At 34.4% G+C, this 24,651-nt stretch overlaps 3 protein-coding genes across 6 annotated transcripts; 2 read left to right on the forward strand and 1 right to left on the reverse strand.

Moving 5' to 3' along the window:
* Positions 1–2,936: 2,936 nt before the first annotated feature.
* Positions 2,937–8,749, reverse strand: AL6 (alfin-like 6). Its single transcript, XM_022281020.2, has 5 exons — positions 8,399–8,749; positions 8,201–8,233; positions 6,212–6,440; positions 3,620–3,749; positions 2,937–3,503 (listed from the first exon to the last, which is right to left on the reverse strand). The coding sequence occupies exons 1-5, from the start codon at positions 8,493–8,495 to the stop codon at positions 3,222–3,224; spliced, it is 771 nt and encodes a 256-aa protein (XP_022136712.1). The 5' UTR covers positions 8,496–8,749; the 3' UTR covers positions 2,937–3,221.
* A 3,131-nt stretch (positions 8,750–11,880) lies between these two features.
* LOC111008384 (GTP-binding protein) lies at positions 11,881–16,698 on the forward strand. Of its 2 annotated transcripts, none has more exons than XR_002601098.2 (9): positions 11,881–12,148; positions 12,321–12,582; positions 12,727–12,951; positions 13,141–13,400; positions 14,189–14,421; positions 14,576–14,701; positions 15,039–15,224; positions 15,592–15,736; positions 15,813–15,953. XR_002601098.2 is itself a non-coding variant. In XM_022281066.2 (9 exons), the coding sequence occupies exons 1-9, from the start codon at positions 11,929–11,931 to the stop codon at positions 16,128–16,130; spliced, it is 1,968 nt and encodes a 655-aa protein (XP_022136758.1). In that variant the 5' UTR covers positions 11,884–11,928; the 3' UTR covers positions 16,131–16,698. The 2 variants fall into 2 exon arrangements, 1 of the variants encoding a protein (XP_022136758.1); XM_022281066.2 differs by having other exon boundaries at positions 11,884–12,148; positions 15,599–15,736; positions 15,813–16,698.
* A 988-nt stretch (positions 16,699–17,686) lies between these two features.
* On the forward strand, positions 17,687–24,591 carry LOC111008254 (yacP-like NYN domain protein). Of its 3 annotated transcripts, XM_022280890.2 has the most exons (11): positions 17,688–18,127; positions 18,455–18,532; positions 18,613–18,737; positions 18,875–19,035; positions 19,224–19,293; positions 20,471–20,525; positions 21,015–21,098; positions 21,799–21,837; positions 22,913–22,959; positions 23,767–23,875; positions 24,054–24,591. In XM_022280890.2, exons 1-10 carry the CDS (start codon positions 17,954–17,956, stop codon positions 23,870–23,872), a joined length of 939 nt encoding a protein of 312 aa, XP_022136582.1. In that variant the 5' UTR covers positions 17,688–17,953; the 3' UTR covers positions 23,873–23,875; positions 24,054–24,591. The 3 variants fall into 3 exon arrangements, 2 of the variants coding, with proteins under 2 accessions (XP_022136582.1, XP_022136583.1); XR_002601083.2 differs by lacking the exon at positions 24,054–24,591 and having other exon boundaries at positions 17,687–18,127; positions 21,015–21,120; XM_022280891.2 differs by having other exon boundaries at positions 17,691–18,127; positions 18,461–18,532; positions 23,767–24,591.
* Positions 24,592–24,651: the final 60 nt, after the last annotated feature.

The following is a 24,651-nucleotide window of genomic DNA, read 5'->3' on the forward strand; positions in this document are numbered from 1 at the left end:
TCCTATCGAATTCAATAAAAGTAATAGCAAAGTGGTATGATATTGCAAATCATAGAAGTATTTCAATTTATTTTTAAAATGTAAGAATATAGTTCATATGGTAGAAGGATTATAAGAGTATGATTTTTCGTTATTTTTTGTTTAATAGTAAAATCATAGTTTATTGATAGAGTATGTGATATGTGATACCCTTTTTGTAAGTTTAAATAATCAAAACGATACGAAATCAAAATAAAAATTAACTGTTATCTTTTTTAAGCGATTATTAAATTTTCATTAATTGATTTTAAATAATTGCTTAGTTAATAATCTATCAAATGGGATACGATTTGTCTAAATTTTTGTGACATTTTTTTAGTATGCAATCAAAGAAGATAAAAAGTGACCCATAAATGGGCACTATTATTTGTTCAAATTTCAATCATCCATTACTATTCTCTATGTTTTATGAATCATTTTACAATCAATTTTTTAAATTCAAATCTTCATATATACACTCAAACTCATACCAAAAGCTAAATATATATATTTTTTATTTTAGGCACAATATATAATATCATCTTTGATATTCGTGTCACTTTTTAATTCATCACTTTATTTATGAACTCTAAACTCTAAAAAATTTCGATTGCATCTCTAGATTTTGAATTTTGATTGTAATAAGTTTTTAACCTTAACATGAAAGGTTGGTTGAAATAACAAAGGATGATTAGCTCTAAATCTTTTTTTTCCTTACCCATCAACAACTTTTTTTTAAGTACATAACATGTGGGTTGGGAGATCAAACTCAGATGTTCGTTTTGACATCTGCAACTTACCTGTTGCAACCTTATGCTAATATTAACATAATTCAAATTCAGTGATAAATGACATATACTCTTTCCGTTGAGATCAGATATTCAAATTTTTATTATACCAAAAAAGTAGGTCTAAATCTTATTTTCCACACATTACAAATATAAAATTAGGGAGGAGAGAGATTGAATTATGAAAAATTGTGTTGGGGTTAGAGAGTAGAGAGTCATAATCAGAGGGAGCAAATCTGGACTCATTAACATTGTCCTGTCCAATGAATTAGGCATCAAGAAATGGTGTTGTTTTGGCCTTATTCAAAATCAAATATCATATATTATATTATATTATATTATTATGCATTTGCCTTTTCATTTCATAATTTGTATTTGAATAATCCCTATTTGCTTGGCCCATCTCTCTATCTTCTTCTTATTCTTTTTTCTCACTCATCCCTCTCTCTCTCTCTTGTTTTCACAAATCACACCCCAAAGCATGTGATTTCTTGGTCAAACCAACTGATGCCATCTTTTATTTTTTTCCCCTTAATCGAACATGATTCATGTTTACATGATGACAACGGGACGGGACAGGGTCGGAGATGCCCTCTTCATTACCTTCAATTTCGAAGAATTTTTAATCATCGATCATACCTCACTTAAATCTCAATTTAAAAAATGGGAGGATACAAGATAGAATGATGGAAAATTTTATAGTATTGCTAAGGTAAAATAAATGATAAGGTAGATTCTATAGAATAAAAAAAATTATTATATTATACAGCTGAATATTAATGGAAGGAGTAGAGTATCCACCATACTAGTATTATATATTTTTTCTAAAATAATTAAAGATGAACCTCAATATTAATCAATGAACCCTTTTAAACTTTATGAATCATTCAAAAGAAAAAGGAGTAAACTTTATAGATAAAATAAGTGTTGGAAAACAATTAGTGATTGAATCAATAATTTTTAGACATTATTATAGGATCTCATCTCTTACCTATTCATTCAACTAAATGAGATAATTTAAAAGTAATACTTATTGCTCTTCTCCTTGTCCAATGTTTGTATCTTTCAATTGCTCTCTTGCTTCTTTTTCCTATTTTTTGGTTCATTTTCAAGTGAATTTTAAATGTTTTTGTGTATGCTCACATTTTATGATTTTTTCCTTTTTTTTTTTTTTGGTCAAAATATGACAAACTTAATTTTGCAGTTGTGAAAGGAGCTTAATCATTCTCTCTTATTCTCATCCTTATTTCCTCTGTCTTAATTGTCATTTTTAATAGTAGTAAGTAGGAAAAGTAAGCACTTGAATTTAATCCATTTTTTCCATTTTTTCATCTTTATTTTTATAATTGATCAAATATTTTATTAATCCTCATTTCAAACATCAGTAATCAATCAGAATAGTGATTCATTCAAATTGATTTTTATTCTCATTCACAATGTACTCGTTCCTATACCCCAAGTAAACAAGACCGAGTTATCACCCGATCACTCGGGACCCGCTTTCGCACCCCATATATTTCAATGCGACAGAGAGAGATGTATATATATATATTACACCTGTGAAGAGAGAGAGAGGTGAGGATGGAGACATGTGAAAAGTAGTGCATAGACAGAAGACAACACAGGGTTTATGCCTGTAGTTTGTTGAATACAGAAATAAATGAGGAAAAGCCTCACACCTCAGAGACTCAGACAAGCAGGACTTGACAATGGTCATTGTCTTCTAACGTTTGTAAGATAACGTTAAATCATTCAAACCAACAAACACTTCATTGTTCAGTTCAGACATTTCCCCAATCAAAATTCATCTCCATTTCCTTCCAATAATACAAAACCAAAACACATCCATAAAACTCTCCTCCACTCATAAAAAGAAACCATTTTCTTCACCAAATCATCCAAATTGACTCCACTTCTTACACATAAACAGCAATTTCAACATCAGATTCAATCCTTCAACCAATAAAAGCACAAGGGCAGATCAGATCACTTTCACTCCTGGCCGTGCCCATAGCCAGCCTGGTTCCAAGCAATCCATCTATCTACTTTCTATAGCATTTAATAGGAAAAAAACATATAGAAGAGGGTGGTTGTAGCCGAACAGGTTCAGTGTTAAGCTAAGTGAATGGATGAGTCAGTTCAATGTGGGAGGTGGATGACATATATTCATAATAGTTGAAAGATCAATGCCTATTCATAGAGAAAACCACTAATTCTAAAATTAGACAGAAGAATAACACAAGTAGGAAAACTTGAAATTCCATCTCAATTCACCAAGTCTGTCAACTGATTATGACAACCATATTTAGCTTTATAATCGTAATAACACAAGTCTCGGAGTCGTGCCTGCTGCTTTTCTTCTTCTTTTCTTTTTCTTCCTCCCCTGCAACTATCTCCAACTTTCGGATCCTAAATTCAAACCCTTGCCCTCTTGTTACTGCAACTTGGACACTTGTATTGCTTGATATGCTCAGCCTTCGCAGGTGTAATCTTCACACATTTTCCATGGAACCATCTTTCACACGCATCACAACAAATCCAGAATTCGTCGTTGCCGTAATTGTCCCCACAAGCCCCACATGTTGCGCCCTGTTCATCATCTTCTTCTTCCTCTTCATCTTCCCCACTATCTTCATCCTCTTTTGGTGGTGGAGACATCTTCACTCCCTTGCCATGGGGTTCCACCAATTGCCGGGACTGCCGTAAGATAGTAAACAACAGCAAGATTGTATGCCGTGAGGTTGCAGCAAGACGATAGAAATTAGAAAGTGAGAACAAGGTTGAATTAATTACAAATTTCGGAAATTGCTTACCATCTTCCCACTCGACTTGCTTTTGCTGCTATTGTTATGAGTGGCAGACTGTTCTTTTGATTGCTTAACATTTCCACTCACAACTTCAAATACACTTGGGAGATCGTTGATCATCTGGAATAGCCTCTTCCTGCAATGTCCAATCTCAACCTAAGTCATGTTCCTCTCATAAGTCATAACATGGCCAAAATAAATTATTGGCATAAATGATGACTGAAATTTCCTCCATTAATGATGGAGCATTTGCTGGATTTTTCCCTACTTTCCTAACTACATTTTGTACGGGGTGTTGCCAGATGGTGAAAATGACTATACAGAAAGACGTTGAACAGAAATTCAACTAAGATAATAGATGGCTTATGCCATTGAAGCAGGCAAATTTACTAGAACAAGGAGTGATCCAAATGAACAAGACACGGCAACAGTGAGATACAAAATCATGACATTCTTAAAGACGTCGCAAGAATCCTTCTAATTCCCTGATATACGTAGACCGTGAAACCTTACATGTGTCTTTAAATACAAACTGTGTTCTCTCAAAAATCTAGTAACCAAAGGTAAAAGGAAAGGAGAATGTGGAATAGATGAGCCATGCAGTCCACTGCCATGCATCAAAAGTATGGCGACAACAGACGATCTAAATTCTTCAAATAAAATTTTGCTACAAATTGTATGAGATTTGGAATATTTGAGATCATATCCATTTTGAATTTCAAATGCATTACACGACCATAACATTCAAGTCTACCAAGTTATAAGGCATGCAGCAATAATTTCTAGAATAAAATGGTCAAAAGTTCACAACCAACAGGTTCAAGCAACAAACAATCACAAAGACAAATCAATTTCTTTTTTTAATAAGATACGAACATTTCCTTGATTAATGGAAAGGAACAATTGTTCAATGAAACAAACCCCAAGTGAAAATATCAAATAAAAAAACAGAGCAAAGCTATAGTTTCAAATTTGCCCACCCAGAAAAATAAGTAATAGTTACCTTCAAATCAAATTTATTAATAGGTTTCTTTACTCAACTGCTTACATCGATTATTAGCTCGAAAAATAGGTAACAATTACTTCAGCAAAGATAATTAAACTCCTCAACACTTATTTTCTAATCATATTTTGACTAGTGTGACTCTACAACAATATATAAAGTTCCACCTAAAAGTTAATTAAGAGATTACAAATATCTCATGTCAACATTTATAGTCTAAGATGAGTGATTCACAGTACAAAAGAGTGCTAGAACCTTAATCGGTAGTTCCACTCCTTGAAGCTCCATTCAGTTAAAAATTAGAATGCCAGGCATTTCAACAATTCTCAAGCTAAAAATCTTTTTTAATTTATGATATTTTCATGGGAGAGATAATGCAATAGAAAACGTAAAAATCATTTTCATATGCCAAGCCCACCTAACAATTTATAAATAATGATTTATGTCTTGTGTAATGACGTCTTAATTTGCTAGTTATAGTAAGTGACAAAAAGAAACAGTACAGCAAAGTCTACAGGTGTTCGTGTTCCTTGGAAGATATCACTGATGAAACAGACCAGAGATTATGAGCATCTAAATGCACATGCAAAACAGTACCAAAGTGTAAATGGTGTCCTGGCAAAGAGTTACAAGTTTTATTACAAAAGAAAAAACAAGAAAAAAGGTCTATAAGTTGACTCAAATGTTTAAAATATTCAGACTTGCTAACCACTTCAGCAAGAGATATTTCCCAGGATACTAAAGCTTTTTTTTAATAAGAGAACGATGCTCGAACTAAACGAATGAAGAAAAATATATAATTGGCAAAAATTTGAGGATCACTTAACCATATGTTTTCAAATCCAAAAATGAGTATATCCCCATCCTAATCTTGACTCAAGGATAATAGAGCAAGCAAGGACGGGGGACAATGATTCAAACAATTCAAAGTTTCAAACACAGCCTCCTATCGACTTGAAGAAAAAAGACAGTTTGCATCAATAAAACAAATAGGAATGTCTAACTCGAAAAAAATGTTCTCACTCAAATCAGCACAAGTAATTATTATGCAAGACGATGTCTATTGACTACTAAATCTAGTGAAAGCATGCAAACTTCTGGTACTTGTGTTAAAGCCCCCCTTACTTTGATACAAATGTAAAAACACAAATGTTTCAAATTTGAAGTCAAAATTAAATCCCCTCCCAACAAATGGAGGCACACCCTAAAAATAAATAATAAATAAACAAAGGAAAAGTAACTTTATCATACAGAATTATTCAAGCCTTATGTTTTTTAAGTGTTGTTCAAACCTCTCTACTACACTGTTTTACATGACTTTAAACCAATTTCTCATAATTTCATTAAACACAACATGCTAGAACAACAAGTGACCTCACTCTCTATCTCCATCCACAATTATATGAAAAATCGGTATATCACTAGATGGAAAAAAAGAAAAAAATATATGGTGAAGCAGATCTAAATTCTTTTATTTTCTAATTGTACAGCAATGGTGATGCATAAGATTAAAATTATATAAAAACTAAGACAGTAGTATTAAAGTTCAAAAATGTTATAATGAATTTCGATTGACCATAAGTACAATTGCATACCTTTCATTCTTCCCAAATCCAAAACGTGCACCAAAATAGAATGCAACAGCAAGCAGCCATGAATCACTGTGAACTGCAACCAGTGATAACCAGTCTTTCTCCTGCATCCCATCCCTAGCAAAGTTTATACCTAATGCTGGTTCAGGCAGCTCAGGAGGCACCTCCTCCACAGGTAAGTTAACTTCCCACGTCTCATTTGGAAGCCCATAGAGACACAGGTTCTCCTTCTCTATAAGCATGAGATGAATTGTCTCAGAAAATAATAAGAACCACTTTCTTTTAACTCTCATTACATGCTGAATTAAACCTCAAGAAAAATTGTATTACTCTATAGATACCGTCAACTACAAAATACCAATAGGAAAAATAAAAATAGATATTGTGCAACACATAACGAAGCATTTCTAGTTCAAATGTAATCAAGGGCAACATAGCAACAAGGACAACCGACATGACTTCATTCCTCAAGATGCCAGTCAAGATTCACCACCAAATTTAGATCTAAGGGTGTCCAGAAATACAATATTGGAGGACCACGTTCAACTCACAACAAACCAATACGCGAATAAATTATTATTAAAATAACATGTGAACTCTAGACAATTTACCAAGAAGTAAACCAACTAACCCCCTATTAAATGATAATTCTTCAGACTGAAGAAACAAATGAAAAAAACAAATCATAATATCTATGAGTTGAAAGGAAAGAAGGTAGAATTTGAAACAAATCATAATATCTATGGATTTCCACAACAACCTAGCATTAATTATTAAATAGACAATGTATAAGAATCTCCAAACAAGGTAGAAACATCCATATTACCATGGTTTTCAGTGATCTTTTCATCTGGTAAAGAAACACGGTAACATAAATAAGCACATGTGGAGATGAACAAAAATACTTATCCAGATTTAACAAATTTATAATGATAAAAAATCATTAAGAATGTATTTGAAGTATGTCTAACATAAAAGACAGGAGTACAAGAATCTTTTCCACCTCCCCAGCTAGGCTTTATTAGATATACTGCCGAACAATAAATCATGTTTGTTAATTTAATAATCAAATGGGAAAAGGGGATAATTACATAGAGAGCTCCCAACACAGTACGTTTTCTAAAGACACCTCTTTCTTGTACTGAATAGGGCAAATCACAAATATGGACAGGACAGGAGGACTAAAGGAAAGAAGAACAAGCTTAAACCAAATTCTTACATTTAAAGATTTTAAATTTAAAACCTTGAAAGTGAAGAAACAGCCAAAAATAGGAGAAAATATTCCTATGCGACAGTACCCAATGACCACTCTGTGCAATTCAGTCATTGGCATCATGGTTTGAAAATTGTGCCCCCCATATCCAGAAGGTTACTTATACATTCAGAAAGCAATGGAACATAATTAAAAGTTAAAACATCCAGTCTAGGGTAATAACAAAACCAAAAGCAACCAGCTAAATAGATAGGACATATATGCAACATTTGAGTTTATTGAATATCCAGTAATATCAAATTCAGCGCCAAGGTGACTCAAACCATTTGTTGACTTTACGCCCAGCTCAACCCTAGAGGTTCAAAAAACGCACAGACAGCTCCAGTTCTATCATAGCCCCAAATACTTAAATAAACTGAATTTAAACTCTAATGTATAAAGAACACAGTCGTTGGGTACATTCCACGCACAGGTAAAGACTCGTTCTGACAGACTTCTGACATTAAGCCAAAAATCAATAATTCGATCAAGAGAGCCAGCGAGCAACAACTTATTAAAACGCGAAAACCAATTCAATAGCGAAGCTTATGGATAAGACTGTTTCATTTAGAGCGCCTTTCACACTTCTTGTAAAAGGAAAAAACAATTCAGAATCATTGAAACAAACGGAGTTCAAGACCACAAAAAAAAAAAAAAAAAAAACTATACAACTAAATAAGTTTGAACATTTCAGACAATCAACAGGAATGGAGAGAGCGATAGATGAAAGGAAAACCCACCAGGATCGCACTGCTGGTAGAACTTCTCAACATCTGCAAAAACTCGACAAATTGGAAAAAGGAAAAGGATTAAAGTGCAGGAATTCATAGGGAAACAACTACACAGTCAACCTACATCTACATGAAGGGCAGAACAAAGTAAAGACGAGTGTAGGGAGAAAAGGGTAGAAAACGAAGAAGATAAAAAGATGAAGAGACCAGCGGTGAGGGCTTTGATCAAGCCGGCACGTCTGCCTTTAAAGTCGCTGAAGACCTCCTCCACTGTACGGGGTATTGGGTGCGGCATTCCCTCCATTGTCTCTCAAAGATGAGCCGCCCACTGAGAGGATTGTGGATTCAGTATCGAATTCCGGTAATGAAACTGCAAGATTCTTCAGAAGAAGAGAAGGAATTGAGCTATGTAACGAGTAGTTGAAGCATAGAAGAAGAAAAATTGAACGGACACTTTTAGGGTTTGTTGGTTTTTCTATGTAAATTACTTCGGGAGAGAGAGAGGACAGGGGGAGGAGAGAGAATGTCAGTTTATTTCAATTTACTGACGGACACAGCCGGTATAAAATTTGATGGCTAATGCTTGCTAAGGCATTAAAATATTCTTCTAGCTTCTACTTTATTTTTATTTTTTCTTTTTCAAATCTCATAATAACTCGCGAGATATATTTTTTCGTTTTTTAACTTTCAAAATATTAATTTTATTTTTTGAATTTATAAAAGCAAATCTAATAATTTTTTTGGGCGTTGAAAATATGGCAAAAATACTTATAAAATAGTAATTGCATCTAATTTTTTTTAACAATAGCATTTAAAAAAATGGAGATTCAATTTTAAAATATTAATTTTACTCAAATGATATACATCTGTAATATATCTGATTATTTGACTATTGATATATGTATGTGATATATTTACAATATGTATGTGATATACATCAATATACTAATGATATGAGTGTCTGTGCGATATGTATGTAATATACATCTAATATACTACTGATATAATTGAAAATTTTTACTATATTTGAAAGTTTTGAAAATAGGTGACATATTTTGAAATACATAAAATATTTTTGTAACAGTTTTCCTATTTTTTTTTACTATAACAATATAGGGTAGGAGTTTGAATCTCAAACCTTTAGAAAAGGGACGATATGATGCTTTAATACTTGACATCTTAGACTTAAAATGTTTACGATGTGTCTGACACGATTTTGGAACATTGTCAAAATCACTTCCATCCAATTGATTTTTAAAATATCACTTATATGGTAATTTTGAAAAATTAATTATATTTAAATTTATTTATTCAAACGCACTTATTCTACCATCACTCCCAAACAAACATTAGATGGGTTTGAAATTGACATGTCAAAATCATTTTCCTTTCCATTTATTATGTTTAGCAAATTAAAACATTGGTTTTAGGAAAGTCTAAAATCACTCTAAATTGATTTTTAAAGCATCATTTTGATGATGATTTAGAAAAATAAATTATACTTAAATTTATTTTTTCAAAACCACACATTCTATCCTTGCTTTCAAACACACCTGCTTTCAAAATTATGAAAACCTTTTAGAAAGTTTAGAATAAGAAAATACACATTCCTAATACAATGTTATAAAATAATTTAAAAACTTTGTTTGTAAAACATAATAAATAAATAACTTCAAATATTAAAAACCAACGTGGAGCGAAAATCCACCACACAATAGACAGACATTATCGTCTCTTGTCTTGTACATTTTTACTATTTCTTAAAAGAAATGAAGGAGTGAGTATTTTTTTTTTAATACTCACGCTAATGGATCAGAGAGGTGCATGTACACAGATAACATGATTCATAGTGTCATAAAATGTGTGGGACGTAAGACTTTCTATAGTCATAGTTTCACTAGCTAGTATAGTCAATTAACTCATTCCAAAACTGTGCTAATTCTGATGCATAAGTGGGTTTTGTGTGAGGATGAACCCCAGTCGATGATAATTGGCGAGCAATCAGCGAGGTGAGGTCTCACCTTACAAATTTCCTATTGATACTTGTAAATTGCAGGTGGAACATGAGGGGTTTTATGTGAGATCGGACCCCAACTGACGATAATTGGCGAGCAATGGTGCATGATCTCTCATAAAATACTTTATTAATGTACACTGACAAGGAAGGTATTTTGCCACTATTTTTCATAGAAACATATTGTGGTTATATATGTACGCGGTCCCTTTAAATAAATATGATTTTTGATATGCAACATGAAAAACGTACTTCAATTCATACCTATCTTCTAAACAATCAAATATTATAACTAGAAACCCAAAATATTTGAGTTTGTAAAAAGGAGAGGAGAAATTTTTAGAGATAAGGAACGGTTTTAGAGATGATTTTTCTTTCTGGTCGACGATGAAATGTGGTTTAGGCATGGCTTCGAGACTTCATGAACTAATTTGAACATAATTCATTTCAAAATCCAATTTTAAACAAATCTATATTTATCATAATTCCCTTTTTCATATTAGAAAATCTCTCAATAGACATATACATTTTTTATTATTGTTTAAACTAATTACTCAATTTTAGGAATGAAATATTTTATTATTATTCTTACGGTGAATTAAAAAATATCAACTGACTTATATTGAAAAAAGTTTAAAATGTTATTTCGTCCCTTATATTTTTATTTGGACCAAGATTCATAATTTGGATTCCATACTTAATTGCCTTGATATTTTCCAACTTGACTGTGATACCATCTTTATCTAAGACTTACTTATACAATAGTGAATGATTCATCGGACCTAAGATTGGTCAAAGCCAAACACGCTTGAGCACTGAAAAGGCAAGTGCGTATTGTTAGTATAAATAGTAATTATCAATTATTTTAAGAATTTTTAACCACGGTTCTTAGATTTATTTAATAAACACCGATAAAGAGAAATTTATATGGTCAAACAACCCATGCTAGTTTGACTGCTTTTAAGGTTGATTTATTGAAAATATAGAGACTAAATTTAAATATTTAATAGTATATAAATGAAAAAATAACGAGTTATTATTATACAAGATAAAAATGATATTTTAACTTAAATTACAAATTTAGTTCACAAACTTCTAGAGTTGTGTTTAAATAGATTTTCAATATTTTAAATAGTAGCGAGGTATATTGACGTTAAATTTTGATATTCAATAAAAAATGTTAAACTTTACGTCTAACAAGTTCATGAATAAAACTATCTAAAAACTTTATAGTCTTTTAAACATTTAAAAATTTTATAGATGGATTAGACACAATATATTAAAAGCCAAAACTTTATTATTGTTATTATTATTTTGAATTAAACCACGAAGTAGAGGTGCATATTCGAACTTTTAACTTTTGATTGGATAATATATGTCTTAACTAATTGAGTATGATTGTAAATAACAAAACTAATTAAAAACCCTCCAAAATTACAGTTTAACATATTCCAAAATTTTTAAAATAACAATTAGTCATAATTAACAGTTATAAATTTATCAAAGTGATCTATTAAACGGTCAAAACTAACACAGCTCAACGAATGACAATACACTATATACTAAACCAAAAAAAATCGTAAATTCGTAAATTACCAGAAAGGAAAAAAAATATAATGTTAGGATGATTCACTATGACCATTTTACCCCTGCACTTCTGATTATTTTTTTTTTGTTATAGTCTGCAGGCTGGTGTCACTGTGATCGCCGCCGCGACGTATCTATGTCTCGCTTATGGGTTCCATTGCTCTCCCATCGCCGAAGGGTCATCGGCTATGGCGTTTTCCGTATCGGTGGAAGAAGTAGAAGAACAAGTTCAAGTACTGTAACGCCCAATTTTTTCAGTGGCTCGGTTTTCTGCAGCGAGGGACACACGTCTTCAAAATTTTCTTCGCTTCCCGAGCCCTGGAGTGAGAAATGCAACCATTCATTCGTTACATCAGGTACCTGGTTTATCCTAAGATTTCCGCTGATTCATTGTGTTGGTTTAGTACTTAGAACGAGGGATCGAAGACCTGTGCATAGTTATAATTCACAGTTCGTGTTTGTTTTCAGCACTAATACTTAGAGTTAACACGGTTGCTCATCGTTCTTGCGTTCTACTGTTTTCTCTAGGTTGGAATAGTTGTATCTCAAACCCAAGATTGTTGGTTCCGTTGGCTGCTGCTCGTATAGCCAGGGGATTTTGTGGACTATCAGAAAATGGGAACTCGGAGAAACGTTCAAATGATAACGCTATGGATAGTGATGTTAGTGGTAATAAGGTTCAAGGTGTACATAGAAATTCAGTTGATTTCACCAAAATTTCTATTAGTATGCTTCCTACTGTCGTGCTTGTTGGGCGCCCAAATGTTGGGAAGTCTGCATTATTTAACCGGTAAAGTCTGCTGGCTTATATTACCCTATTAATGAATTTCCCATTCTTGCGCAATGTGAAGTCAGTAATTTTTTTTTCTTTTTTTTTCGCATCATGTTTTTCTTATCATTGATTTAATTTTTTTGGGGTTTTGTTAATCTATAGCTTTATTAAGAGGAGGGAGGCTCTAGTTTACAACACACCCGATGATCATGTCACTCGGGATATTCGTGAAGGTGTTGCTAAACTTGGAGATTTGCGGTTTGTAGTATTGGACTCGTCTGGCTTAGAGACAACAGCATCTTCTGGCTCTATTCTTGAAAGAACAGCAAGAATGACTGGAAATGTGCTTCTCAAGTCTCAGTTAGCAATTTTCCTCATTGACGCAAGGTGATTGGTGGATGTTTTTCTTTCATAAACTTGGTTAAGATGAATGTGGCATATTGCTTTCCATTACAAGAAAAAAGAATGACTGCTGTCTTATGCAACTGCAAGATGCATAATATATACTGGTCTTTTTCTTTTGGTTTATTGTGGTCACGAAGTTTAAAGTAGTTGTGATGCTATTTTTGTGACTAGAGCTGGTCTTCATCCCTTTGATTTGGAGGTTGGGAAGTGGCTGCGCAGACATACACCCGATATTAAGATTATAGTAGCAATGAATAAATCAGAATCGCTTTTTGATAGCAGTGGCACACTTTTGGCTGCTGCTCTTGAAGCCCAAAGGTTAGGCTTTGGAGACCCAGTACCTATATCAGCTGAAACCGGACTTGGCATGCAAGAGCTTTATTGTGCCATCAAACCCGTGCTTGAGAATTATATGTTGAAAGTTATAGATGGTAAGAAATATACGTGTCAATCAATATATAATTTGGATCTTGGTTAATTTCAAGTAACCACATAGGTTAATCAAAGAGGACAATTGTATATCTTATCCTGATGTCCTTTGAGATTTTGGGTCAGACTATAATGCTATACCTTGATATTAAACTATTGTAAGTTTCTTTGACTCCAATATTACGGAGTTTGGTAGTTGTTTAGAGGAATTAGATCAAGTTTGTGTAAGCTGGCCTAGGCACCTATGGTTTGGAAGAAAGAAGAAAATATCAACGTGTTTATTTCCAAATTTATTAGCATCCTTCCAGCACTTGCTTATTCTTTTGTTTCTTATGCTCTCTACTTGATTTTGTATAAGCTGTTGAAGAGAGAGGAGGCCATTATTCATTTTTGCAAGTTTGCCATCCTGTAATTTGTCTCAAAAATAGGAAGAAACTTCGCATAGTTCACTACTTGAATTAAATCTATCTTGGCTCCTGTCTACTTTCAACTCCCCCACCCTCATCTTTTTAAAAATCTTTAGATACTGTCACCATTATCAAAATGTATATGTATAACTTTTGGATTGTTATATTCAACTATTGTCAATTTTTCTGGATGACTATTATACCTGCTGCTAAATTTTTTTGGAAAATGTATGCTATCTTCTTTACAAATGGCGTTAGATGTTGGACAATTAAGATCTTCCGCCATCGTCCTCTTTGGTCTAATGTGTAGATGATACAGTAATTTTGGCACTATTCTTCCTCTCTTCTCTTCTAACCTAGCTGTGCATTCTCACAATTCCTAGATAATGGTGGTCTTGATCGCTTCCATCAGGTCACAAGCTCCAATGAGGATGAGGACACCCAAGACAGTAAGTTGCCATTACAGTTAGCAATTGTTGGACGACCAAATGTTGGCAAGTCAACCTTGCTGAACACATTGTTACAGTCGGACCGTGTTCTGGTTGGTCCTGAAGCTGGTTTAACAAGGGATTCAGTTAGAGCTCAATTTCAGTTTGAGGATAGAACTATATATTTGGTAAGCACGTGGTTTGACTATTTCTTGTATCTCCTTTTATGATGCTTTGTATTCCGAATAAAATCTGTGTTTCTAAGTCCTTTATGTCACAACAGTTTCTTTACTGCACTTCTTGTGAATTCCTCATTGTTAATTGGTAATAATAATGCTTTAGGTTGATACTGCTGGTTGGCTGCATAGGACTAAGGAGGAGAAAGGACCAGCATCCTTAAGTGTCATGCAATCGTCCAAGAATCTGATGAGAGCTCATGTGGTTGCTTTGGTTCTTGATGCAGAAGAGGTGTGCGATAAAATCAGTCTCTTCATCTTCTATGACTTTTCATGACCATCCATGAGCCTTTTAGTGTCCCCCCCGCATCCCAATTTCCTTTCACGAAAAAGTTATAAGATTGTTGACAGAAGCTGAAAGTAAGTTAAAATTTCAAAGCTTCTTTAAATAAAGTAAAACCAAACTACAAGGTGAATATTCTTTTTGCATTCCATTTTTTTGGCAACGGAAGAAAAATAACTATATTGTGGACTACAGTAATGGGAGTAGGTCATTAAAAGTTTGGATTATCATTGGATGTTTGTTTTTACCATTTCTGTTGACAGAGAGTGATTTATGCAATGTTCAGATTGCTAGAGAAAGAAGAAGTATGAAACATGCTGAAGTGGTTATTGCAAGGCGAGCGGTGGAGGAAGGTCGTGGTTTGGTAGTAATTGTCAACAAGATGGATCTTATGAGAGGGAAAGAAAATTTTGCATCATATGAGAAGATCTTGGAGGCTGTTCCCGAAGAAATTCAAACAGTTATTCCTCAGGTATGGTTATTTAGCATCTTATCTGATTTTAGCTGTATCTTCTGGTAAGGAAAATGTGATGAAGAGATTTCTTATTGACAGAGTGAGATTCTCCTATTTTTGGAAAAATATTTCTCAAGTTTGAAGGTGAACTCCACTCATTCAATTTCTTGATTTGGTAAACAACAACCATGGAAATGAAAATTTCCATTCCTATTACTCTATTCACCATTCCCACCAAGTAAAATTGCTAAAATGTTGGATATAATTATTTAGTACAGCTTCAGAACTTCTATGAATTGTGTAGGTATAGGATGGAGATTGGTATTTCAGTCATTCCTCTTCAGAACTATCATTTACTTGTTAGATTAACATGGCTTTTCGGCAGCATCCAGGTAACAGGAATTCCAGTTATATTCATTTCAGCTCTGGAAGGAAGGGGTCGACTGGCTGTCATGCGTCAGGTTATTGAGACATACGAGAAATGGTGTTCGAGGTTGTCCACGGCTCGTCTTAACCGTTGGTTGCGGAAGGTCAGTAGAAAATACTCATTTGTTTTCTTCTCAGCATATTTATAGCACACCGTATAAAGCTAGAGAACTTGCTCAGGTAATGAGCAGACATTCTTGGAAAGACCAATCCGCACAACCAAAGGTCAAGTACTTCACGCAGGTGAAGGCCAGACCACCTACCTTCGTCGCCTTTGTCAGCGGGAAGACGCGGCTATCAGATACAGACATCAGGTTCTTGACTAAATCATTGAAGGATGATTTCGATTTGGTTGGAATTCCCATAAGAATCATGCAGCGTGCTGTTCCAAAGAAATCAGTTGATGGGGGTGGGAAGAGCAAAAAATTCGTTGGCAGAACACCCGAAAGAATCCGATCCGATAAGAGAAGCCCCATCGTTGAAGAACAGACAGCTTGAGCAACAGATATGTTGGCAGAAAGCCCCATAGAATCCAATCCGATAAGCAAAGTCCCAATGTCGAAGAACAGTCAACCCGAGCATAAATACCGTATTCCGTTGCCATTTTTCTGTTGGACCAGAAATGATTTCAGTGTGGTAAATTATGAAACAGGTTCTCACTCCAGGTATTGTTTAAAGTGGAAGAAACAGATTATCTGGAATATTTTGGAGGAGAATGGAGCAGACTTGGGGTTTTTGATCTTCATCTATAGACTTTAGAGTTCATTAGAGAGTATCAAGAAATGGAAGCCACAATCAAGTTGTATACATTAATTAAATTATTTTCCAATCTCTCATTTCATCTGCTGCCATTTACAGGCCTCTCAGAGTAAGATTGCAGGAAGAATTGGCATCTGGTTTAGTAAGATGGGAAAACAATGGAGGTCGTAAAAGCTTGGAGTAATGTTATCACCTTGAATTATTCAAAAAAGTTTCTGTAAATTAAGATGTTCAAATACACATTCGTTTTATGCTATTTATGTAACTAACTATTTCAATTTTGTGTGATAAGAATTTTTGAAATTAATGATTCTATTAAACATAGCCTGTTAAATATAAAATTAAGAACTTATTAAATATAAAATTAAAAAGTTTAAGATCGTATTATATTTTTGTTTTTTGTTTTTTTTTTAGACATAAAGGACTTCAATAAAACTTAAACGGAATCTGACGCCACATTGTCTTATGGGCGACTCTGTTTGCGAGACGTCTCACATGAATTAATTTGAAATTAAGGAAATTCTTCGCCAATTTTCGAATATCCTTCATCCAAATATTGGAACCAGTTGGAGGGAATCGGATTCGAACTGCACCAACTGTAAATTCAACCTTGTCGCCAGACGGAAACCTTCGAGTAAAGCCAACGATTCGGCCATCAATGGATCGTGGTAAGCTTATACCCTTCGAGAAACAGCCGCAATAATTTGACCGCAATAATTTGACCCCTTTCATCTTTGACAACAACACCAATTCCTGTTCTAAACAAAGTCTCCTTACATGCAGCATCCACATTGATCTTCACTAACTCAACCGAGGGAGGAGACCAAACAGACGAGGAGTCGCGATTAAAGCTGACTTGAGGCGAATAAGTGGAAATCCATCCACGGCAAAGACCGTTACTTTTCTTGAAATCCTTCACAAAGGTCAGAATCCATTCACATTTGCTTAACATTTATGACAAATTTGTTAAATCTAACCGCCTCCATATTATTCATACCTTTTGTTTAATTATTAGACATCAATCTAAAAGTGTTGAGACTAAACTTATAATTTTACTTTTCTATTATTACTTTTACGTGTATGGCCAGTTTTGATGAAGGTCTCAGACATAACGAAAATGATTTATTAAAGATAGGTATTAATTATCATTGAACTCACGTGGATAGCCTGTGATCTAATTAAAACATGATTTAAAACTTACCCGCTCCGTATTGATGACCGGCTATTAAATAAAATGTGGTAATTTTACCAAAAAGAAAATTCTGGTAAAATAAAATAAAATATAATACACCAAAGCAGAAAATGATGTGTGGCTGATATGGCGACAGCCAACCCATCGTCTTCCCGCAATTTCACCAGCAACTGAACGAAACATCACAGAAAAGCAGAGAAGTTGAGCCGGAGCAACTGGTGGCGGAGCTCAATCGGAGAAAATCATCGTCATTATGTGAACCACAGCAACCGGAGACGCACCTTTTTTGCAAGTACCTTCTCTTGCGAGCCAGCCACAGGGAAGCTGAAAGTCTCTGTTGTCATGGAGATCTTTTCTTCAACTTAAATTCATGGAGGTGGTCGGACCAGTGAAATTGTTTTCATCGTCACCGGCGAATACAGTTTCAGGCCTCTGCTACTCTGCCTCCTCTTATACTTCCTCTTTCTCTCCCCCGAAGAAGAAGAAGAAAAAGAAGAAGCTTCTTGTAGTGTCAAAGAGCAAAAAGCAGCCTCAAACTTCATCGGTGATTAAGCTTCTTAACCATTTTCCTTTATTTATTTCCGTCGAAGCCCGATTTTCTTTTTGAAGTAGCTTGCGAGATATTCTTCCTTGCTGGACTGTTGAGCCGTCTTTTTGTTGCCTGTACATGCTTTATTCACTTGGTGATAAATTGATAACGTACAATCCAAGTTTCTGATATCATTTCTCATTTAAACTGACTTAAAATTCCACAAAATGCACTGGCATTTTAGTGGATGGCGATTGTTGGAGTGCCCTAGCTATGTATGTACATTCAATTCTGTAAATGGAATAGATTAATAATTTTGTACGAAACCTAAACGACTTCTAGCTGCAGGGTGGTTCTGATCCTCCTCCGAGAATTACGTCAAATCTGAAGCAGAATTTGCAGTTTCTAAGGTTGTGGAAGGTATGCCATCTGGTTCTGCTGCAACTTATTCGAAAAATTCGAGTATCTAAAGTCCTATCTCATATTACAAAGATATTTAGGAGTTTCAAAAGAGAAAATCTGGCACACCTAAGCCTGCTACTAGTTATCGGAGGAAGAAGGTAGAGAAGGAGGACCTCCCAGGAGATACGGATCTCTATCGCGATCCTACATTGGCTCTTTACTAGTAAATCTCTTAATCTCCTATACTATAGCACATCTGTTTAACAAATTTGTTTTAAAACAATTTGTCTTTCAACCATGACATAACTCAAAAGTTGCTGGGAGAAGTGCTGCTCGTAATGTCTTCTATTTACCTGACAGTACAAACCAGGGCATAGACAACGCAGTCCCTGTCTTGCTTGTTGATGGTTATAATGTGTGTGGCTACTGGGTGAAATTGAAGAAACATTTTATGAATGGGAGACTTGATGTGGCTCGCCAAAAGCTAATTGACGAGCTTATTACATTCAGTATGCTGAGAGGTTTGTTGTTTGCCCCTTCAAACCTTGGGTTGTAGACTTGTAGTTGTAGATTTAAGTGTATAAAAGTTCTGATTCTTGTAGGTTTACATGGACCAAGATTTTACTTAATGTTTTCAGCAACTCTTATGGGATACTTCTTTGACTTTTTGTTGCAATTGTTCCTGATTGCATACTTGAAACATTTACAGAGGTGAAAGTGGTAGTTGTATTTGATGCGATGCTGTCTGGACTCCCGACGCACAAAGAAAACTTTGCTGGGTACTTCTTATGATCTAAAATGCAGCCTCATTAATCTATATAATCTTCAGTTTTCCGCTAATCTTCTGCCAGTAGATGTGCATTTAGTGTTTGGTGTTCCCATGGTTGTTAATTTCAAGCTTAATGGCCGTGATAATGAATAAATTTTAAGATACAGAACAAATGGAAGATGATTAATTAGGGTCCTAAGAAAAAAAGATATATGTACGGAAGATATTGATCATGTGGATGGTTGATGAAACATACATAACCCAGCCCTTTTTGCTGCACTGAAAACAAAATTTGACCAATTTCAGCAAGAAATAAAGGGTGAAATTGCCCCTTATCTTCTTGCTTAGGCCATTTTTCCTAAAAATTTTCTGTGAGTGCATGAAGAAAAAAGATGGTTCATATTTGTTTAGTATGTTAAGGGTAAAATATATTAAGAGGCTTTTATACAAATTAGAACACAATACCTTAAAAGATGACTTAAAAAGAAAAATGATGATTTGTACTATATCCGGCCCTTTTTAGTTCTGAGTGCAGGAAGTTCAAACAAGAAACATTTTCACTTTAAGACTTCAGACCTCTTGGTGACCAAGAGGATGAGGATATACGCACCAAGGGCCATGAAAATTGTCTGGGAATGTAATATTCATGGTCTTATATCAATGGGGCCTGGAGTCTTTTTGAGGGGCTTGTAAGTGGGCATTCCCAGTCTCCCGTTGGAGTAAATCCTACTAAGGACTCATCTAATGGTGCACAGAACATGGAAACTTTCAGCTCCTGAAAGAAATGTATTTTCAAATTTTCATTTTACTTTATGTTATGGAAATTATCAATTTTTTCTTGCTGATGATTTTGAGTTTGATATTTTAAACTTGCATAATTTAAAAGAATGAATCACTTTTCGTATTGAATTAACAAATATTACTGAGGATGCTCTCCAATGTGTGTTGTAAATGTTTTCCCTTGGAAAATAAGCACTTTTTTATGAGAATGAATTATGCTACACCTCATGTTATGTCATCCCTGACGATCACTTTCATGCCCAACTCACTCCTTCAGACCTCTTTTCTGACATGGGTTGTTACTCTGCATGCTTAGCTGTCAAATTATTCAATTAAAAAGAAATAAATTGATTTTTTGGTTTATTGGTTCACTTAAGACTTTTAAAATGGTAGAATCGTTCTTGCAGAATTGATGTGGTTTTTTCAGGTGAGTCGTGTGCAGATACGTGGATTGAAACAGAGGTAAGATAAGAGTTCATGAATAAGATCCTGTGACAGTGGTTAAAAAACAATACAATAAAATCTACTTCTCTACGTATGTGTCTCTGCTACACATATAGAAAGCATGTATCCTACTAAAAAGTATAAATCAGCAAGAAGCATTTTTCTGGGTAGCAAGGGTTTCAGCCATATTGTGCTTGCCTAGAAAACTTATGGATGGGGATTGCGATTTATAATATATACAGATGTTTGGTGGTCCTCCACTGTTGACAATGCCAGATAATTGATTCCATGGTATCACTTTTTCAATTTGGGGAGCAACTTGAATGAGAAACAACTCGTACCAATTTATTTCAAGATCATGTCTGTAAATTGCTCTTAGCTGGTTGCTTTATTACCCGCCTTAGTTATTGGATTTTCTCTGAAATACCATGCTTGATGTCTTTGATCCTTGTCTTTGAAACTCTTCTGGTTTTCCTTATCATTATCAAAATCTTGCTTGAGTTACAGGTTGTAGCTCTGAAGGAGGATGGATGTCCCAAAGTTTGGGTAGTGACTTCTGATATCTGTCAGCAGCATGCAGCCCATGGAGCAGTATGATCTCCTCATTGTTTGGGTATCACTGTATTATGCCTTAAATTTTGATGACATGGACAGAGGATATAATTTTTATCTTTAATCTTCTAACGGAATTGATTGTTAATGTGGAAGAATTTGTGGTCTGATCTGTAGAGGATTTCTCATCAGTTATTTAGATTGTTATCTTTGGTATTGTTAATTATTATTCTTATTCTGTTTTTATTTTGCACCAGATTGTTTGCTAAATGTTAATTTCAGATTTAGAAGTTTTAATTGTTGCTCTGCTTTTAACCATCGAGGATTATTCTTACCAAAAAGATGGAGAGAAAAAACGAAGACTGTCATTCATTTGTCTTGTGGTCTAAATTGGCAAACTATAAATTTAGATGACTTAGAGGGCGTAGATCCAAACCATACTAGTCACCTACTTAAAGATATTAAATATTGTCCAAAATTTTTTTGGACAATATAAGTTGGTCTGCACGCCCATTGTTATTAGTATATCTTGCTGCTACACTATTGGAACAGTATATATTGCTCTACTATGATTTCCTTTTGTATTCCAAAACGTCTTTTTTATTTTTTAATAATTTTTTAATTTGAAGAGTGTAGTTGGGGTGGTTAATGCATGTAAGTTTGCGTATATGACTTATTTTGGTTGTTTAGATCGCTACTCTATTTATGGCTGAAAAGACGATATTATGTTTATTTTCAGGGAGCCTTTATTTGGAGTTGCAAGGCATTAGTTTCTGAGGTGAGAACAATCTAATTTTATTTGGTGCATACTGTTAACATGGCTTAAAACATGTCTCTTCCCGTGTAAACGTTAATTCTAGGATGCCACTGTCTTTAATTCACCATGTCATAGATATTATTCTCCAAGAATTTTTTCTTTTGGATATTGTTTTCTATATTTATAAGAAATGAATTTAAAATTTGCTTTGTGCTATTATTTCTTTTCCCATCGAGTTCTCAATGATGGGGCACACAAGAAGAAAGATTGAGAGATACCACTAAGATGAAGCCTAAAATAAGAAAGAGGCCAAGCCCCTAGCAGCCAAAATTAAAGGCAACGATCTCTGATTTGCCATAACTGATATTAAGCCTTGAAACTTCCGAAAAACTTTTGACAATGTGGAAAAGATTGTCCAACACTGTAGTTAACATGAGGTGCGCTGCACGTAATGGGTTAGGCTTGTAGGGTGTGCTTAATGGTTTAGATTCGACCTGTTCTCCTTTCAATATTGCGAAGAGGCAGGCCTTGCCCATTCGACATTTTTTTTTATAAGAAACGACAAACTTCATCAAAAAGAGATCATCACAAAGGAGCAACAACCTAAGGAAACCTAAGGGCGGGGGCGAGAAGGCCCTCCCCTAAAGAGCTAATACATTACAACTTTCCAATCTCGAGAAAGTAAGGCTATACTGTAATTACAAAAGAATCTTCTATGAGTGAGGTAATAAGAGGCCGTTTATGTTGTACCTAATTTTAGTATGTTTATCTAATGGAGATTACAGTTCATCTTGACACAACCTGCCCATTTTTGTTCTCTACTCGTTTATGGACGATGGTAATCGGATGCTTTACCTATTATCTTGTCTCAAGAATCTGGCTCGCCATTATTTGTGCATTTTATATGGCTAAATTATACATGGATTCATTCCATCTGGTTAAAAGTAAACATGTTATTCAGCACAATACTATTGAAAACTTGCTTTGTTCAATGCACGATGAGAAGATGTGGATGGCCTCTATTTTTTTCTGACTGAAGATGGTAATACTAGCAATATATGGCACGTTATAGTTTACATTATTTATGTGAATGTAGATTAAAGCATCAAAAAAGGAGGTTGAAATGATGTTACAAGAACACAGGTATGTATGGTTATTCAAGATGCAAAATTTTCAGTATTTATGCAGATAGAATATAATTGGTTACTTTTATACATACAGTCCTTGCTGTTAAGATTTGAGTTCAGAATGAATGAAAAAGAGCTCATCAAAAGAAGATTTGAGTTCAAAACTAATGAAAAAATGACATGATCTATTTTATTATCTTGATTAACACACATATAATTATAATTATAGTTTATTACACGGAGATGACACAACAGTTGAAATTGAGAAAGGGTAAGGTAGTGTGTCCAATAGTTAGAGAAGGAAGAAATTTTGAATATTTGAGAACATAGATATTGCACTGCAAGGAAATGAGTTGTGCCATTTTTCATTATTGAACTTTTTGAACTTTATTGACCAAATTAGAAACAAGGTTGAATCTTTACGGACCAAACCTATATTTTAACTCATATAATACAAATTTAGGTTTATACATCTACTGTGACTGTGAGAGATGCTTTTTCCTTTTCAGTTTGCTGAATTTCCCTCAAAGTTGTGATCTTAACCCTTACACCCAATAAATAGGTGTATTTTATTCACATCCATCCCTAAAAGCCAACTCTCCCATCCTGCGGGATGAACCTTGCATGAGACCGCCCTGGACTTTATTCATATGAACCTTTAATTTGCTAATTTGAGGGATCAACAGTACCGTTTATTATTTGATAGGTAAAATTGAACTCGCTAACAGGCTTGGAACATATTTGTGCACCCTTTAACGTGAAATATCTTTAATAAGAAGGTATATGGTGGTGACTGCTTAAACCCGCTGCTCTCATTTTTCAGATCGACATCTTTCCAGGGGAAATTGTTAAAGCATAATCTTGATTCAGAAGTTGTCAATGCCCTCAATGATCTCAAAAGGAAGCTAACCGAAAACGAATCAAGTTAGATGGCAAGTTTGTTTGCATCGATACTCTCTTTCTATAATCCATTCTTTCTGCTTCATTAATTTAAGCTGAATTTGAAGTTCATAGGCATGTCACACAGTTTGTTTCAACTCATATCTGTTTTAAGCTGATTAATGGAGGATGAAATCAGATTGTTTCTTAAATCTTCTAGACTTGTGACAGAAAATAGCCACGAGTTTGTTGATATTGGTCATTGGATGAAGGTCTAGGCTCCATAGGCTTTCCCAGTTCCAGATGTAGGGTCTCTAAATTCCAAAAGTGATGAAGAGGAGCATAGTGTGTTTGTGCATGACATGCTTTGCATATTTAACACGTAGAAGGTGGCACGTGAGAAGGAAATTAAAAGAAAGCCATTTGTAGAATAGCTTTTTAGTTCAGCTTTGGCCCATCATTAAATGAAAACAGAGCTACCACCACCGCTTTTGGAAGTCATGAGTTAATGGCGAGTTCTGGTTTAAGAGAGTTTTTATGTAAAGTTTGTAGCCATATCTATCTTTTGTGCAGAAACTAGGTTGGATTTTGCCATATTAGATGTTTGGTTTGGTTATAAATGTTGAAGACGCTACACCAATACGTGTAATTTTGGTGGCGACGATTGACTCATTTGGTTTTAGTGAATATTGTTAAGGTATCTGCCGTAATCCATCAGGATTCAATGGTGTTTTAATATGGTATTAAAGTAGGAGGTTTTGTGTTTGAACTTCTGTAATGTCGTAAATTTCTAAACCTACGGGCCACGACGGGGAATGGTAATGTATCT

This window comes from Momordica charantia, assembly GCF_013281855.1.
Source record: "Momordica charantia cultivar OHB3-1 chromosome 10 unlocalized genomic scaffold, Mcharantia_2.0 BLBB01000010.1, whole genome shotgun sequence".
NCBI lineage: Eukaryota > Viridiplantae > Streptophyta > Magnoliopsida > Cucurbitales > Cucurbitaceae > Momordica > Momordica charantia.